At 43.2% G+C, this 14,985-nt stretch overlaps 1 protein-coding gene across 1 annotated transcript in view; it reads left to right on the forward strand.

The window, feature by feature from the left end:
* LOC118001784 (T-lymphoma invasion and metastasis-inducing protein 2-like) overlaps window positions 1-14,985 on the forward strand; it is a 114,274-nt gene that overhangs the window by 24,652 nt on the left and 74,637 nt on the right. The window contains exons 7-8 of the mRNA XM_034991930.1: window positions 5,403-5,588; window positions 6,284-6,430. Of these exons, the coding sequence (XP_034847821.1) occupies window positions 5,403-5,588; window positions 6,284-6,430 (333 nt within the window). The remainder of the gene's footprint in view (window positions 1-5,402; window positions 5,589-6,283; window positions 6,431-14,985) is intronic.

The following is a 14,985-nucleotide window of genomic DNA, read 5'->3' on the forward strand; positions in this document are numbered from 1 at the left end:
TTAACTGACTGCGCCACCCAGTTGCCCCCCGAAATTAGTTTTTGAATGATTTCCATAACTTGGATTTTGAGGCTTGATTTGATGGGAAGTGTATTTATTATAAAATGGAGTGAATTTTATGGCATGTGAAGTCTATCTCAGAGGGAAAAACAAAACACATTCTCTAAACTTTAGCTGGTTGTTCTAACCACTAGCTAACTTCAGTGTAATCCATGTCACTAGATGATTCTTCTGAGAAGGGTAGGTTGTAGTGCTTGGAAAATAACTGCATGGGAGGTGTTCATCCTGCTTAACCAAAAAGGAAAAACAAATGAACTTTTAGGACAGACCTTGTAAGGAACAAATGACCAAATACTGTGATCAAATGACTAAATGATTGAAAATATTTTTCTAGGGGTGTTGGGTGTGGCAGGAATGTGCTTGTCATCATTTTTATGTATCACTTATTCATCTGTTATTTTTAGCACTAGGCTTCCTCCCCTCCCTCTCCCCCCACTTTCTACAGCAGACCATAACCTGAGCTCGCTAAATGACTGTAGCATATTAGCAATAGAGGGGAGACTTCTGCACTGTTTTCATGATATTGCTTAAAAAATGGGAGGTTTCCTTCTTAATTTTGTTCTTAGTACTTTTTTCTTTTGCGGTGGAAGTTAATTCCTTAGAGTGAGTTTTCTTCATGTCATTTTTCTGTTTTGTGCAGGATGTTAGAAGGAATAAAAGCTCAGTCTACATAGAAGTTGAATGTTTGTTTTCGTGTCCTGGTATTTATCTTAAAAAATAAATGTCTAGGGACAATGATCAGTATTTAAGGAACTTAGAAAAAGAAAAAGAGGAAAAACAGTCTTGGTTTAAGGGAATTGATTTTGGGCATTTTTAGTGTTTGATAATGTTCAGAAAAAAATCTCCAGAAATTCCCTGATTAATGTGATGTCAGGTAACATTACTGTATTAGTGATGATGGTGATGGAAATTCCCGAAGTAGAATTGTAATAGCTACAAAACTGTCTTCTGTTTCTCCCTTTACATTTGTAAAAATGTATCTTTATCTCCTACTTTATTCATCTTTTGAGGGGTAATTACAAAATATGTTTATCTTTTTCATTAACATTGCTTAAAGTTTGAGGGCGTCTGGGTGGCTCTGTTGGTTAAGCGTCTGCCTTCGGCTCAGGTCGTGATCTCGGGGAGTGTGGCATTGGGCTCCTTGCTCAGTGGGGAGTCTGCTTCTCCCTCTCCCTCTGCCCTTCCCCCCTGCTTGTGCATGCTCTCTCTCTCTGTCAAAATCTTAAAAACATTGCTTAAAACTTGGGCTGAGCTCTGTACATCAAGGCTGGTAGAAGACTGAAATACAAAATGTTCAGTAAGAATAGGGCACCCAAGTAGATAGTTTCACATCCTTCCATGTTGAACACCTGGGGATTTGTGGGGAGAAGTAAAGGTGACAGGTGAAAGTTTACGTGAGAGTTGCTGCGGTAGGTTTCAGAGAGTGCACAGACGTTGTTCAGGGGCTGCATTGTAAGTGCCTGGTAGAAGCTTATTCCCACGTGTTGCTCAGCTCAGGATCTGCTCCGGGCCTTTGCTGGTCTGGAAGGGTGAGTCACTCCCCTCCGGGGGCTCCGTTTCCTCTGCTGAGAAACAAAGGTGTGGTAATGCCGTTGCCCACGCAGGCTCACGGCATATGTTCACAGACTTTCTCAGTGTCACGAGGTCTGTGTGAGCTTGTGGATCAGCCTTTTTGCTTCCCTCTTCCCTCTAAGTAACCCAAGCATCTGAATCCAAGTCCTCACTGTACTTTCACCCTGTATTCTCCCAGTTCCTTCTCTGCAGCTTCGGTGAGTCTGTCGAAAGAAAAATCAGGTATTTCATTGTTTCTTATCCAACCACAAATCCTCATTTAACCTCCATTGGCGAATCCTCTCTAAGAGAACCACAGCCTTCAAAACCAGAGAGATACTGTCTTTGAATACGGAGCAGCTGTGTGGCTGATGATGACTGACTCTGCTGTAGAAATCTGTGGAGGTGGAGGCTGGATCAGTCAGGGTTCTCCAGAGAAATGGAACCAATAGGATGTATGAAAGAATATGGATAAAGAGATTTATTATAACGAACACAGTCGCATGATTGTGGAGACCCCCAAGTCCCAAGATCTGCAGCATCAGCAAGACTCAAAAATAGTACTGTTCCCGTTCTAAGACTGGCAGACTCGAGACCCAGGGTGGGCTGATAGTTCAGTTCAAGTCCAAGGTCAATATCCCAACTGGAAGGCCACCAGGTGGGAGGAATTCTCTCTTCCTTGGGGAAGGGTCAGCCTTTCTGGTCTGTATTTAGGCCTTCAACCGATTGGTGAGGCCCATCACATTGGGGAGGGCCACCAGTTTTACTCAGCCTACCCATCTAAATGTTACTCTCTCAAATTCCTCGTATCAGTGAGATCATATGATAATTGTCTTTCTCTGATTGACTTATTTCGCTTAGCATAATACCCTCTAGTTCCATCCACATCGAAACAAGACAGAGGATCATAGGGGAAGGGAGGGAAAAATGAAATAAGACGAAACCAGAGAGGGAGACAAAGCATAAGAGACTCTTAATCTCAGGAAACAAACTGAGGGTTGCTGGAGTGGAGGGGGTGGGAGGGATGGGGTGGCTGGGTGATGGTCATTGGGGAGGGTATGTGCTATGGTGAGTGCTGTGAATTGTGTAAGACTGTTGAATCACAGACTTGTACCTCTGAAACAATACATTATATGTTAATTTAGAAAAAAAAAAGATGAACTTTAGGAAGTAATTATTCTATGAAAGCTTATCTTTTCCAGGGTGAAACTGATACTAGCAGTGCTTGAGATAAAAAAACAAAACAAAACAACAGCACTAAATAAATGTTACTCTCATCCAAAAACACCCTCATAGAAACACCCAGAATAATGTTTGACCACAACTCTGGACACCTGGTGACCCAGTCACTTTGACACATATAGTACAATCTGTCACAAAGGCTGAGTCAGGATGAACGTGGGAAGCATTGTTGAAATGGAGAAGTCATAAAGTCCCTTCTCATTTGTATTTTTAATTTAAAATTAATTTCGACCTCTACCATGTACAGTATTGATTGAAATGCTAGTTCTCTGGAAACATAATTGCATATGTTAATGAACTTCTTCATCTCTGTAAGGTTTGCTTTAGGCTCTCTGGGTCCCCCAAGCTCTTCTTCCTTCCAAATGACGTTAGCATTTGAATCCGTTTTCTTCTCATGAATTTACCTGCATTTTGTCCCAAGTTTTGGGTGGAGATGTCGAGGCATGCTGAAGATGATCACAGCGTTTCTGGCAAGATTTTAAGACTGCCTGTGTAAAGCTGGGCTGGAATGGTCTTTACTTTCCAGTGATGTTTTGATGTGTAGTCACATAAATACATTAAGTGACGCCTTTAAAAATACTTTGTAAACCGCAGAATTCAGTGAAAATATGAGTGTCATCTTCCCTGATCTCTCATGATTGGCGTGGACCCAGATTTTGTTTTACTTTATATTTTTGTCTTTTTACTCCACCATGGATGGCATGGGCTTCTTCCTCTTGCGGTATCCAACGCCTGATTGGTTTTCTGTCCTCTGATGCTTCCATCCGCAACACAGCCCCTAGGAATTATCTTGTACAGCGGTTTCATGTGGAGGTATAAAGGAGGGATACGCTTTAATACACTACCCAATCTGGAAACATCTACGTATTATTAGAAGACAAAGAATGCATCTGTAATGGTGGATTTTCAGGAATCACCTAGAGAAGATATTTGAGAGGCAGAACTGGGAGTATAGTTTTCACTGTGGCTTACAGCTTCTGGTAGGTGTCAGTTTATGGTTGCATACTGGCCATTTGTTACTTCTGGAATCTAGAATTGGCAAGATCAAGAAGAGATTTGTAGTTTCGACTTGGACTGGCTTGTTGGTCTAGTGTAGTGGTCCTCACTAAGGCTATGAACCAGAATTGCTGGAGTTGCTTTTGAAATGTAAACTTCCCTAGCCTTCACACTTCATGAGTAGGTTCCTCATGTATCTGGCCTGGACAAGTTTATTGATAAAAGCCAACAGGTCGTTCTAGTATTCCTAAAAGGCTGACACCAGGTGGCCATCACGTCGCTAATACGGATGTACAGAAGCTTACCCAAGGTTAAATTTGCTGCGGAGATTGAGAATTTTCGGTATACTCTGGGACTTCGTTGTTTTGCTGACAGACCATGATGAATCAACAGATCATTTTAGATCCAGTAGCCATTGTATTTCTTCCATGTAGAGAAGGTGCACAGTGACCTTCCTACGAAATCGATCCAGAGAAACTGGGTGGGGGGGCGGTGAGGAATAGTCAGAGTTTGTATTGCTTTTCTCTCGGGAGAGACTGAAGGGACCAGAGTGTTCAGTGTTGGAGATCCTTCAAAATATCGTTTACCCAGAATTAAGGATTGGCCTGGAAAGTTTGCTGTGAAGAGTTAGAATCTGCTTGGAGGCTTAACCAGGGCCAAACCAGCGATGCGGCCGGTGGTGCAGGTGAAGTGACATATGCAGCCTCACGACAAGCCCCCGCTGCAGACCTTCTCCTGAATGTGGAGATTGTTCTGACTACCGTTGGAAGGCCAGCTCTCCGCTCTGCCGCTGAATCCCTGTGTTGGCAAGTTTCTAGAGCCTTCTTCACCTTTTGGTTTATCTTTAAATGAAGGTAATACACGTGAATGTGTTTTGAACCTTGGAAGGAGGGAAAGTGGCCCTCAGAATTTGACTGTCTTTCTTTACCAGTTCACAGTTTCAGCTTTGAAGAAGCACATAGGTATTTCAGTGGTGTAAAAATGCGTTTTAGTTTCATTCAGATGTATAGATGGCGATTATTCTGTAATACATTAAAATAGGAGTAAAAGCTCTAATTGCCTTTACCCCTGAAGCCCATTTGCTTCTTACTACGTTGAGTCGTTTACTCAGAATGCACGGCAATGTGACAGTGTGTCCATTATGCGGCATCTGTTTGTGTGCAGTTCACTTAATCTGGTTTAAGATCGGAGGCTGGCGATGTGTAGGGAAATTAAAGTGAAGTAACTGACTTACAGTTGTGTATCCTGCCTTCAGTTGGCCCGGCTTAGCGTGCTCGAGTTCTCCAGAGGTCATGCAGTTTTGGCGTGGTTTTGGATTGGGACCACCGGCTTTGTTCTGTTTTGGGCCGTCCTGATGAAGTCCGGTGCTGTCTGACCCACTGTGTTTGGGCAGGAGGGCTTGTGAGGGGCTGAGCAGGGACGGCTCATTTCAGCCACGCAGCACCAGCCGAAACAGATTGTTCCTTGAAGTTTGTGAAAGGGATCATATTTTCGGCTGGACCCATGAAAACTTCTCATTGTCATTTCAGTTACCCCTCTTCTTTCTTAAACAGATCCAGCAATGGGAGCAGAACCTGGAGAAGTTTCACATGGATCTGTTTAGGATGCGTTGCTATCTGGCCAGCCTACAAGGCGGGGAGCTGCCAAACCCCAAGAGCCTCCTCGCTGCTGCCAGCCGCCCCTCCAAGCTGGCCCTCGGCAGGCTGGGCATCTTGTCGGTTTCTTCTTTCCACGCTCTGGTAAGTTCCTGGGAAGGGCTGTTTGTGGCATCCAGGGAGGATTGCGGACGCTCACCTTTTCCCAGCTGGTTGCCCTTCAGCTGTCCTGGGACTTAACCCAGTACTGCCCAGGGGCTCCCCCCGCTCCCCCGGGTGGGGGCCAGACTCTGCGGGGATGGAGGGTGGGAGGCAGCCTGCTCTAGAGAGTCCTGGCTTCTCTGCCGCCACTTCTAGGAACCCAGCTCCTCGTAGACGGTTATGAAATATTCACATCTGCATCTGCCGTTCTGTTTCACGTCCTACAGTCAGGAAGGTGGAAATCCCTGAGGAGCAGCAACAGGGGTGTGAAGAATGAAAAGGCTGAGCGAAGGGGGTTTTGTCTGTCCTGCACAGAGCCCCACTGGGTTTTCCACAGCGGCTCCTGGGTGGCTGGCTTCTTTGGCTAGTATGAGAGCTCCAGCCTGGGGGGCTCTGTGGATCGTTTTGCCGGCCCCACTGCCCGCCCTGGAGAGATCTGAATGTTGTAACTAGGCTGGCATTATCCAGATAAGAGATAGCCAAATGGTGGGTGCACGTGTGGTATGTCAGACATGCAGTAGCTTTTGGCCAGCACATGATGGTTACAGCAAGCAGGGCTTACTTCTGTTCAGGCAACCGTTAATTCTGTCACCCCAGATAATGTGTCTTAAGATTTTTAAAACTGTGTTTTTAATTAGGTATGTTCTAGAGATGATTCTGCTCTCCGGAAAAGAACACTCTCACTGACCCAGCGAGGAAGAAACAAGAAGGGTATATTTTCTTCATTAAAAGGGCTGGACACACTGGCGAGAAAAGGGAAGGAGAAAAGACCTTCTGTAACTCAGGCGAGTTCCTCAGGCCAGGAGGGACAGCAGACTTAGTGGGAGATCCTTGATAGTCAGCAGATCATAAATGCTCGTCATCCGTTAAGAATGAGATGAAAGTTGAGTCAGAGGAATGCGGTCCTGGCATGGGCTTTTTCCAAATGGGAACACACAAGTCGCCCAGCCTCCTTTTGGCACTTCCGGAAAGGTATTCACACCTTGCTCACAGCTGCAGCTCCAGGCACATGTAATCAGATGAGAATCCACACTTTAATTGCCTTTAGAATATTTTTCCCCCCTAAGATTTGATGTTAAAATAAACATGTCAAATTAATAATAGAGTAACGGCAACCAAATTCTATTGATCGTGCTAGACACTCTTCTCACTTAATCTTTCTGACACAAAGGAGGCATTTTGTCATCAGATTTTTAGAGATGAGAAGCCTGAGGCGTGGAGAGGTCTGTCACTTCCTCAGCCTTGTTCACCCCGTGCCCGTGGGGCAGGGCTGGCCTCCATCTTCCTGGATCCAGGACTCTGTAGCACTGGGCTGTTGGCAGCTGCTGAGTGTCCTAGAGGAAAGACACCTGTTTTAATATTTTATTTTATTTTAATTAATTTTAAAAAGATTTTATTTGGAAGAGAGAGCACAAGCAGGGGGAGGGGCAGAGGGAGAGGGAGAAGCAGACTCCCCCCTGAGCAGGGAGCCGGATGCAGGGCTCGACCCCTGGATCATGACCTGACCGAAGGCAGAAGCTTAACCGACTGAGTCCCCCAGGCACCCCTGTTTTAATATTTTAAAAATAACGTGAGCACTCATCGCTGAAATGGGGCTCACGTATAGTGAATTGTCTTCAGAACATTTTGAATACTCCTATCTGAAGTAGTTCCTAATGACATTAATATAGTGTATGATAATGAATTTTATGTTGCAGACTAATATGTTTTAGGATTGTTATTTTTTCAAAGACTGTTGAAAAGATGAGTTCTTCATGTGTTAATCTGATCATTTAAATGGAAAGGAAAAATGTGATGAAGTCTGAAGAAATTCTTGTTTTTACTTTTAACATGTTATTCTGAATAGGCTTCCAGTGTCATCTGGAAGAGAGGGTCACATCTCATGGAACTTGATTTTGTGATTTTATATGGATATTTATTTGATTGTGTATCCTAGTTTTGTGAATTGCGTGAATCACAGATAGAAGCCACTCCTTTGACCTGTTTATAGCCCTGGAACCATAAAGGAGGAGTGGTGGACAAAAACACATGAGCCCCTCTTTTCCATGGTCTCTGTTTTGCATATTACTGTACAATTTTTATATACTCCTATACAATGGAAAAGAATATCACATTTTAAATTGTGGTTCTACTTGTACTTTAATTGTAAAGTAATCATGTGTTGGTTGTAAGTGGGAAAATATTTCTTCATTATAGATGGTAGCCACCTATATACCATTGGCTAATGCTAGGCTTATATTTTTGAATTGAACTTCTGTGAATGTATTTGAGGCAAATTTTGGTTTTAATCAAGACAGTCAATTCTGTATAATTAAATGATAATGGTAAATAACTTGATAACTTGCTCCTTTTTCTTAAGTGTTGACATTCAGCTAACTGTATCTGAGCCTAATACGGTCTTTATCCCATCCGATGTGGTAAATGTTCTTAATGTAAGATTTCTTGAGAAGCAAAAGCATTTGGTTGAACATTTTTGTTTTAAACAGATAGGAAACTAATCGCAGTATTTGTATTTATGTAACTGAATGACGTAGATGTGGGTAGGTATCCATAAATGTTTAAACGGCCAGTTCTTTAATGTTTGTTATTTCACTACAAAATCTGGAAGATAAGAATTAGAAAAAGGAAATTATTCCTCATCCCTCTACCCAGACACAACCACTGTTAATATTTAGCTATATTTCTTCCCTATCGTTGTCCTGTGCACATTCGGAAAAGAGTTACGAGCTTGATTTTGGTGGTTTCGTGAGCCCAACTTTGAGCTCTGTTTCACATCTTCAGAAATGTGTACTTCTTGGTTAAAAACAACATCAAGAAGATCCAGGGTTACTGGAATAATATATGACATTATAGAAAAGTAAAATTTGTAACCGTATGGGAAGTAAAAAAAGCAACTTTTCCTTTAAAGTTAAAACTTTAAATGTAGTAGAGTAGTAATTAGTATAAATTGTGATGTGAAGATTCTGTAAAATGTTACGGAACATAAAATTTTAAATACTGAAAAAGGGTAGCTGCCAAATGAACATTGCAGAGCCATTTCATTAGCCTTTGATTCAAGGGGCGGTAGGCATTTTCTGGAACTCAGCAATCCCAAAACTCCCAATAACTCCAGTGAGGGGAACATTGTTGGCAGCCATCTTGTTTTACGTTGATGACGCAAGTGCTAAGTTAAGCGGGCAGTGCTGGTTCACGCTCTTTATGTGAATCTCTTGAAAATAAATTTAGAATTCATGTGGTCCCTAGTGCGTAAATAAGAGAGATCCTCAGAATGCCAAGTAATTTTGAAGATCTCTAAATTCATGGTAACCCTGTCTTAAAAGTGGCATGGCTAGATTAAGATCAAAATAGCAACTTCCGTTTATACTTCCCTATTGCTCAGCAATGCCTACCCTCGTTTGAGAGTTTGGTGAATCCAAAATTGCATTTTCCTCTCAGGGTGGTTAGAGAGCTTCACACAGACAGTACATCCATGCTGTGAATCAGCAGCCTTTGGATCACCAAGTGCCCTCAGTGGAGTTGAGCGCAGGGAGGGTCCTTGTCTAGACTCCAGAAGAGTTTCTGACTAAACAACTCAGAACCATTTCTGAGTGGAATTATGGAGTAGGGCAAACAAACAAACTTACGCTTTTCCTTTGGGGTTTTTTCAAATCCACACCTTCCCCTTACAGCTGTGTTTCCTGTTACTGAGCGATTTCTCTGTCTTCTTCACTAAATCGTTTTATCTTGGGTTTTCTGTCCAATAAACTTCTCAACTATTTGTAGAGGTTGAAACCTGATTTTAATAGGCTTGGACAAATTTAATATGCTTTTGCAGAAGTTGGCAGTATTACTTAATAAATTAATTGGGATAATTTGGCCACTTGACAATTAGGCTGGAAAAAACTTGAGGAATGGTTGAGTATTACACTGTTGATGGGTCCAGAGGGGAGGTAAGGGAGGTACTTTCTGGTGATCCTAAAATAATACAACACAGACAGCTTCCTGTTCTGCCTTCATGTGAGTCTGGCCTGGACTGTGGGCTGTTCAGTGTGCTATTTTATTGTTGACAGTGCTCCTAGTGGGCTGCTCAGCCTAAGGTGTCCTGAGATGGGGTAGAAAACCTCCACTCAAAGCCCCATTCCCCTTCACCTCCCCTTCTCAGAGATCAGGGGCTGCAAGAGTGTGGGTATGAGACAGAATGGTTCGTGCCAGGGGTCATGTTGCTACGTTGCTCCTCTCTGTTCTTGGTGATCTCGTTTTGCTAGATCTGACCAACCGTGGGGCCACAAGGATGCCAAGTCCAAACCTTCCTTTTTTTAAGATTTTGTTTATTTATTTATTTATAGTGTGGGCAGGGGCAGGGGAGGGCAGAGGGAGAGAGAATCTCAAGCTGAGGGCAGAGCCCTGAGCCCCCATGTGGGGCTCAGTCTCACAATCCTGAGATGATGACCTGAGCTGAAATCAAGAGTCAGGTGCTTAACCAACTCAGCCACTCAGACGCCCCTCAGACTTCCTTTTTATAAATCATACCATCAAAATTTCAGACTTCTATAAATGAATATAAATCATTTCCATTCCCTGCCCCTTTATTTCTATACACTGCAGAGCCTATTTCAAAATCCAGATCAAATTACCATCTTTTTTTTTTTTTACTTGATTAAAAAAATTATATCACTATTATAGGTTTCCCCATGGATCGGAAGTAGATCATTCCTGTGAAACCTTTCATAAACTGAAATAGCATTAGGTGAAGAAGCAAATACCGTTAATTTATATGGAAAAATTTTGAGCATTCCCAGAGCCAAAAAGTAACATTTTGGGCTTTTCTCATACTTTAGGGCACATCTTGCTAAAGGATGCACAAAATAAATCGAGGTACAGCTCAGATGCTCAGACACAGTTCAAAGCTCTGGTGGGTTGATGCTCAGATGACAAGCGTAGCTCCCAGGGAAGGACCTTGGCCCTGTCCCTCTTGCTACTGGGCTGTGCGCGCATGCATGCTGTCTCTCGAAGGGCTTACTGCTGCAAAACAGGCACTGAATGTGTTTCTGCTTTTCACCTGATTTCATCAAAGTGAGTGAAAATCTTCTATGGATTTCTTTCAGTTAGCTCTAACAGGTACAAACAGATCTTTCATGAAAGCGAAGTGACACAATGTGAACTATAGAAAAGTGGGGGACACCTCTGTTTCTTTGGTTTGCTACCTCTTACCCTCAGTGATGTGACCAAGCTGTGTCTCCCAGACAGGCTTGTAATTGGGACCCTTGCTCTGTATAGTTTATATTTTATGATTATGTATATATTCTCAGTCCATAGCACACTGCTGAGGATAGAGTATCGTTTAATAAATCTGCCCATTGTCTATATCAGGTGCAGTCCTTTAATAATAGTTGAGAAGAAATGTTTGATCTGTAATAAAAAACATAGTTTGAAGGTTATATCTCTTCCGTCGCTAAATAATAATTTAAAATTCCTACTTTGAAAGTTAAGAGATTCTGTCATGGAAGCATTTTTTATTAACTGAAGTTACGTTGGGCTTTGAAAATAAATTTTGCTAAAAAAGCTTTTGATGGTCAGAATTAAGCTTAGTGCTTATTTAAATTGTGCTCAAATTACCAGATGATCTTCTTGTGATTTAACTGGTAAGTCCCATTGGCACTATAATCAGAGGAAAATATTGCATCTGTTTTTTAAAGCATATACACTTAAACATTTATTCCTATTTTAACTAAGAATTGCCTCTGGTGTAGGAACACTGAACGAATTCTTTTGACATATAGGGCTACTTTAATTGTGTATTTATCATTTCTGGACTGCAGAACTCAGATAACTAGGTTTAAATTGAGTTGCAGGTGGAATGAAGGGCATTTGTTTTTTTGTATCTCTGGGACTTAAAATTCTGCCTGTAGCTGGTTGAATCATATCTCACTAGTTTTCCTCTGCTAATCATTGTTGGAGAATATTGATAATTTGCACAGAGCATCTTCTCGTGTATAGCCAGTGTATGATGTCCATTAGCCATAAAGAAAGGCAGCCAAGTTCCTGAGTGTCGGGAGGGAGGGGTCTCGGGCATTTTTAACTATTCCACTCTAATTGGTGCGTCATATAACAGTCCCAACAGTGAGTCATCCTAATTCAAAATCTGTTAAGATTGGAGTAAAGCCAGCCTTATTTGAGCATGTTTGAAAGGACATTTTGGCGAGCCCAAAATGAAAGCTTTTCATAGCATGCTTCTTGATGAGTAATAATGAGTCTCAAGCAGTGTTTGAAGGGAGGTGTTTGTTATGGAGATTTTGACAACAAATCCCCCGCTGAGACTCTGGAAGGCAGCTACCCCAGCAGCTTCATTGCAGAAATTGTGGAGCCCCTGGGCCTTGGCTCTTTCTCCTGGAAAATTGGCTTGGGGTGTCCCGACTTTCTGTGGCTGCGAGTCAATGAAGTATTGTCCCATGAGTCATTAGCTCCAAACTGGGAAAAAAAATGCTAATGTTGGTTTTTTAAATGGAAAATAGGAATGAAACCACTTGCTCCTGACCATAGCGAAGTAATCTGTTTAAATAGGGTCAGTAGTGTGGGACCCTGCATAACATGCATGCGCATACAGATAGATAGATAGGTACATACATAGGTCTTTGTTTTCCCTTCATATCAGCTGATGTTCGGGCATCAGCCCAAGAAGGAGATAAACACTTTCTCCTCCATGACATTTTGCTGTTATTAAGAAAACCCAGAGCATGTAACTCCTTTTGTGTTTTCTCCTCATCTCACTTGCTAATAGACTTTCCTTTTATCAGCAACTGTTGTGGAGGGCCCATTGGTGACAGCCAGATTGTGATTTTGCTACTCACTTCCCTTCAGTGATCCAAGTAGTAATTACAAGCCATTTGATCCAGAAGCATCTGCTGTGAGAACATGCGGGGTTTCAGTTTTCTCTGCTTGAGGCACAGGGAGCACGAGTGACTTGACGTGTGCTTTCGTGACCATTAACGGAATAGTAATAATCAGTGCTTCTGTAGGAGTCGCCAACGAGGAGGGCACGCCTGAGCCAGGCTGGGGTGCCAGTCACAGCCGACCACACGGTGACCCCAGCACCCGTAGCCCCTCAGGGTTTTGAGACAAAGGATGGTTCTCCTGCAGTTCTTTACAGTGGCCATTGTTGAATTTCGGGGGTTAAGGCAGCTATGGTAGAATTCTGCAATCCAGACTGAACTTCAAAAAAGTTCTTTTGACATTGGGACGCCTGGGTGGCTCAGTCGGTTAAGCGACTGCCTTCGGCTCAGGTCATGATCCCGGAGTCCCGGGATCGAGTCCCACATCGGGCTCCCTGCTCGGCGGGGAGTCTGCTTCTCCCTCTAACCCTTCCCCCTCTTGCGCTCTCTCTCTCACTCTCTCTTTCTCTAATAAATAAATTAAAAAAAAAATCTTTAAAAAAGTTCTTTTGACATTGTTATGGCCCTTTATAGGAAAATGCCTTCAAATGCCATTCCTCACACCCATCTCCTGACCTCCCCATGAAACGGGGGGGGGGGGGGGTTTAGGCCCCTTTAAAGGTGAGGAACTGAAGCCCAGAGACATTAGATAACTAGCCCTGGCAAGGCTGGGATTTGACCAGATGGCCTGTTATATTTTTGCTGTCTATTATTTGCATTTTCTTCAGGAACTGGGAACCTTGAGCAAACTAATTGGAAACTAGCTTTTTTTTTTTTTTTTTAAATCTTTAAAAAGATTGTATTTATTTGACAGAGAGAGAGCATGCACATAAGCAGGGGGAGGGGCAGAGGGAGTGGGAAAGGCAGGCTCCCTGCTGAGCAGAACCCCCCCCCCCCCCCCCCAGCCTCCACCACCTCCCCCCGCCCCCAATCCCAGGACCCTGAGATCATGACCTGAGCTGAAGGCAGACACTTAGCCGACTGAGCCACCCAGGCGCCCCTGGAAACTAGTTTTTAGCGGGTGGGGGAGGGGGCTTGGGGAGAGGTGGAGTGGGAGGTAGGTTGGGTGTTAACAGCCTTGGCTGAGTAGCTCGCCACTGGCTTCTGGGTGAGTGGTAAAAAGATGAAGGCAGCACCTCAGAAAAGGGTAGGCTGGGAAGAGAGCTTTCCAGATGGCTTAGTTTGTTTGCTTATTTTCAAGATTCTCTTTTCCTCTTATGAAAAAAAAAAGGCTTTTATCTGGCTTATTGAGAATAAAGCCATGTGCGTATAGTCTTGGCATGGACAGCATTGACCCTTGAGGGAATCAGTCTAGCTTTTGCTCCAAGTGGCAGAGCTTATAACCACCTAGGACATCTGTAAACATACAGTCTTTTCTTTTTCTTGTTCTAATTAATTAGTCAAATCCATATTCGTTTTTTTTAAAAGATCTTATTTATTTGAGAGAGAGCATGAGAGGGGAGAGGTCAGAGGGAGAAGCAGACTCCCCACTGAGCCCGATGTGGGACTCGATCCAGGGACTCCAGGATCACGACCTGAGCTGAAGGCAGTCGCTTAACCAACTGAGCCACCCAGGCATCCAGTCAACTCCATATTCCTGATGTTTCCTTGGAATAACCAGATTTTCCCTTTCTTTAATTGGGTACGTTTGAGATTGTGTGTTACACACAGGAAAAACCTTACATGTAAATTTTCATTGCAGGATCTCTTGAGAGGCTATGAATCTTCCACAGCCTTGGCTTTGCTAGGCATCTTCTCTTCCATCGTTTCCTCAGTCTTAGGTCAATAGTGTAGGCTCAGGAAATGATTCCACAGAGTAGCTGTAGGCACAAAGCCTTGTTTAATTGAGTAGAATATGAATATTCTGTCCTTTGGCATTTATCTGCATCCTTTTCTCGTCTAGGACTTCTTCCCCTTCAATAATCTATTGATTTCTCTTCTTAAAATTTAGGGAAGATTAAGAACTTGACACTGTATGGATAGGGCAGCTTTTACCTTTCAAGCCTGTGTATAATTGTGGATTTTTGGTTGCATCCAGTTCAACGCCCCTGTGCTGGATATGTTCTGGGTGCAGAATGCACTGTGTCAAGGTCTGAAGAAGCCAGAGCCAGAAAGACAGGGCCTCTGCTGTCATTTGTCTTAACACCGGGGGTGGGGGGGTGGGGGCGTGAGAGCACCTAAAAATGACTGTCCACTGAGCTGGGCTTTGCTAAGTGCTGCATCAGGGGATCTAAGACAGTAGACTCATTTAATTGAGTGGAATTGGGGTAGGAGGGAAGGGAGCAAGAGAGACTTCATTAGAGAGGGAGTGGGTAGCATTGGAAATAAGGTTGAAGGATGTATATGGTTTCAGCATTGGACATGTGAGGGGACGTAAAGCAGGCAAGGGAAGTTGAAACGAAAGGAGAGTGCTGGGCGCCTGGGTGGCTCAG

This window comes from Mirounga leonina, unplaced genomic scaffold (assembly GCF_011800145.1).
Source record: "Mirounga leonina isolate KUSES-001 unplaced genomic scaffold, KU_Mleo_1.0 Mir_54, whole genome shotgun sequence".
Classification (NCBI taxonomy): Eukaryota; Metazoa; Chordata; class Mammalia; order Carnivora; family Phocidae; genus Mirounga; species Mirounga leonina.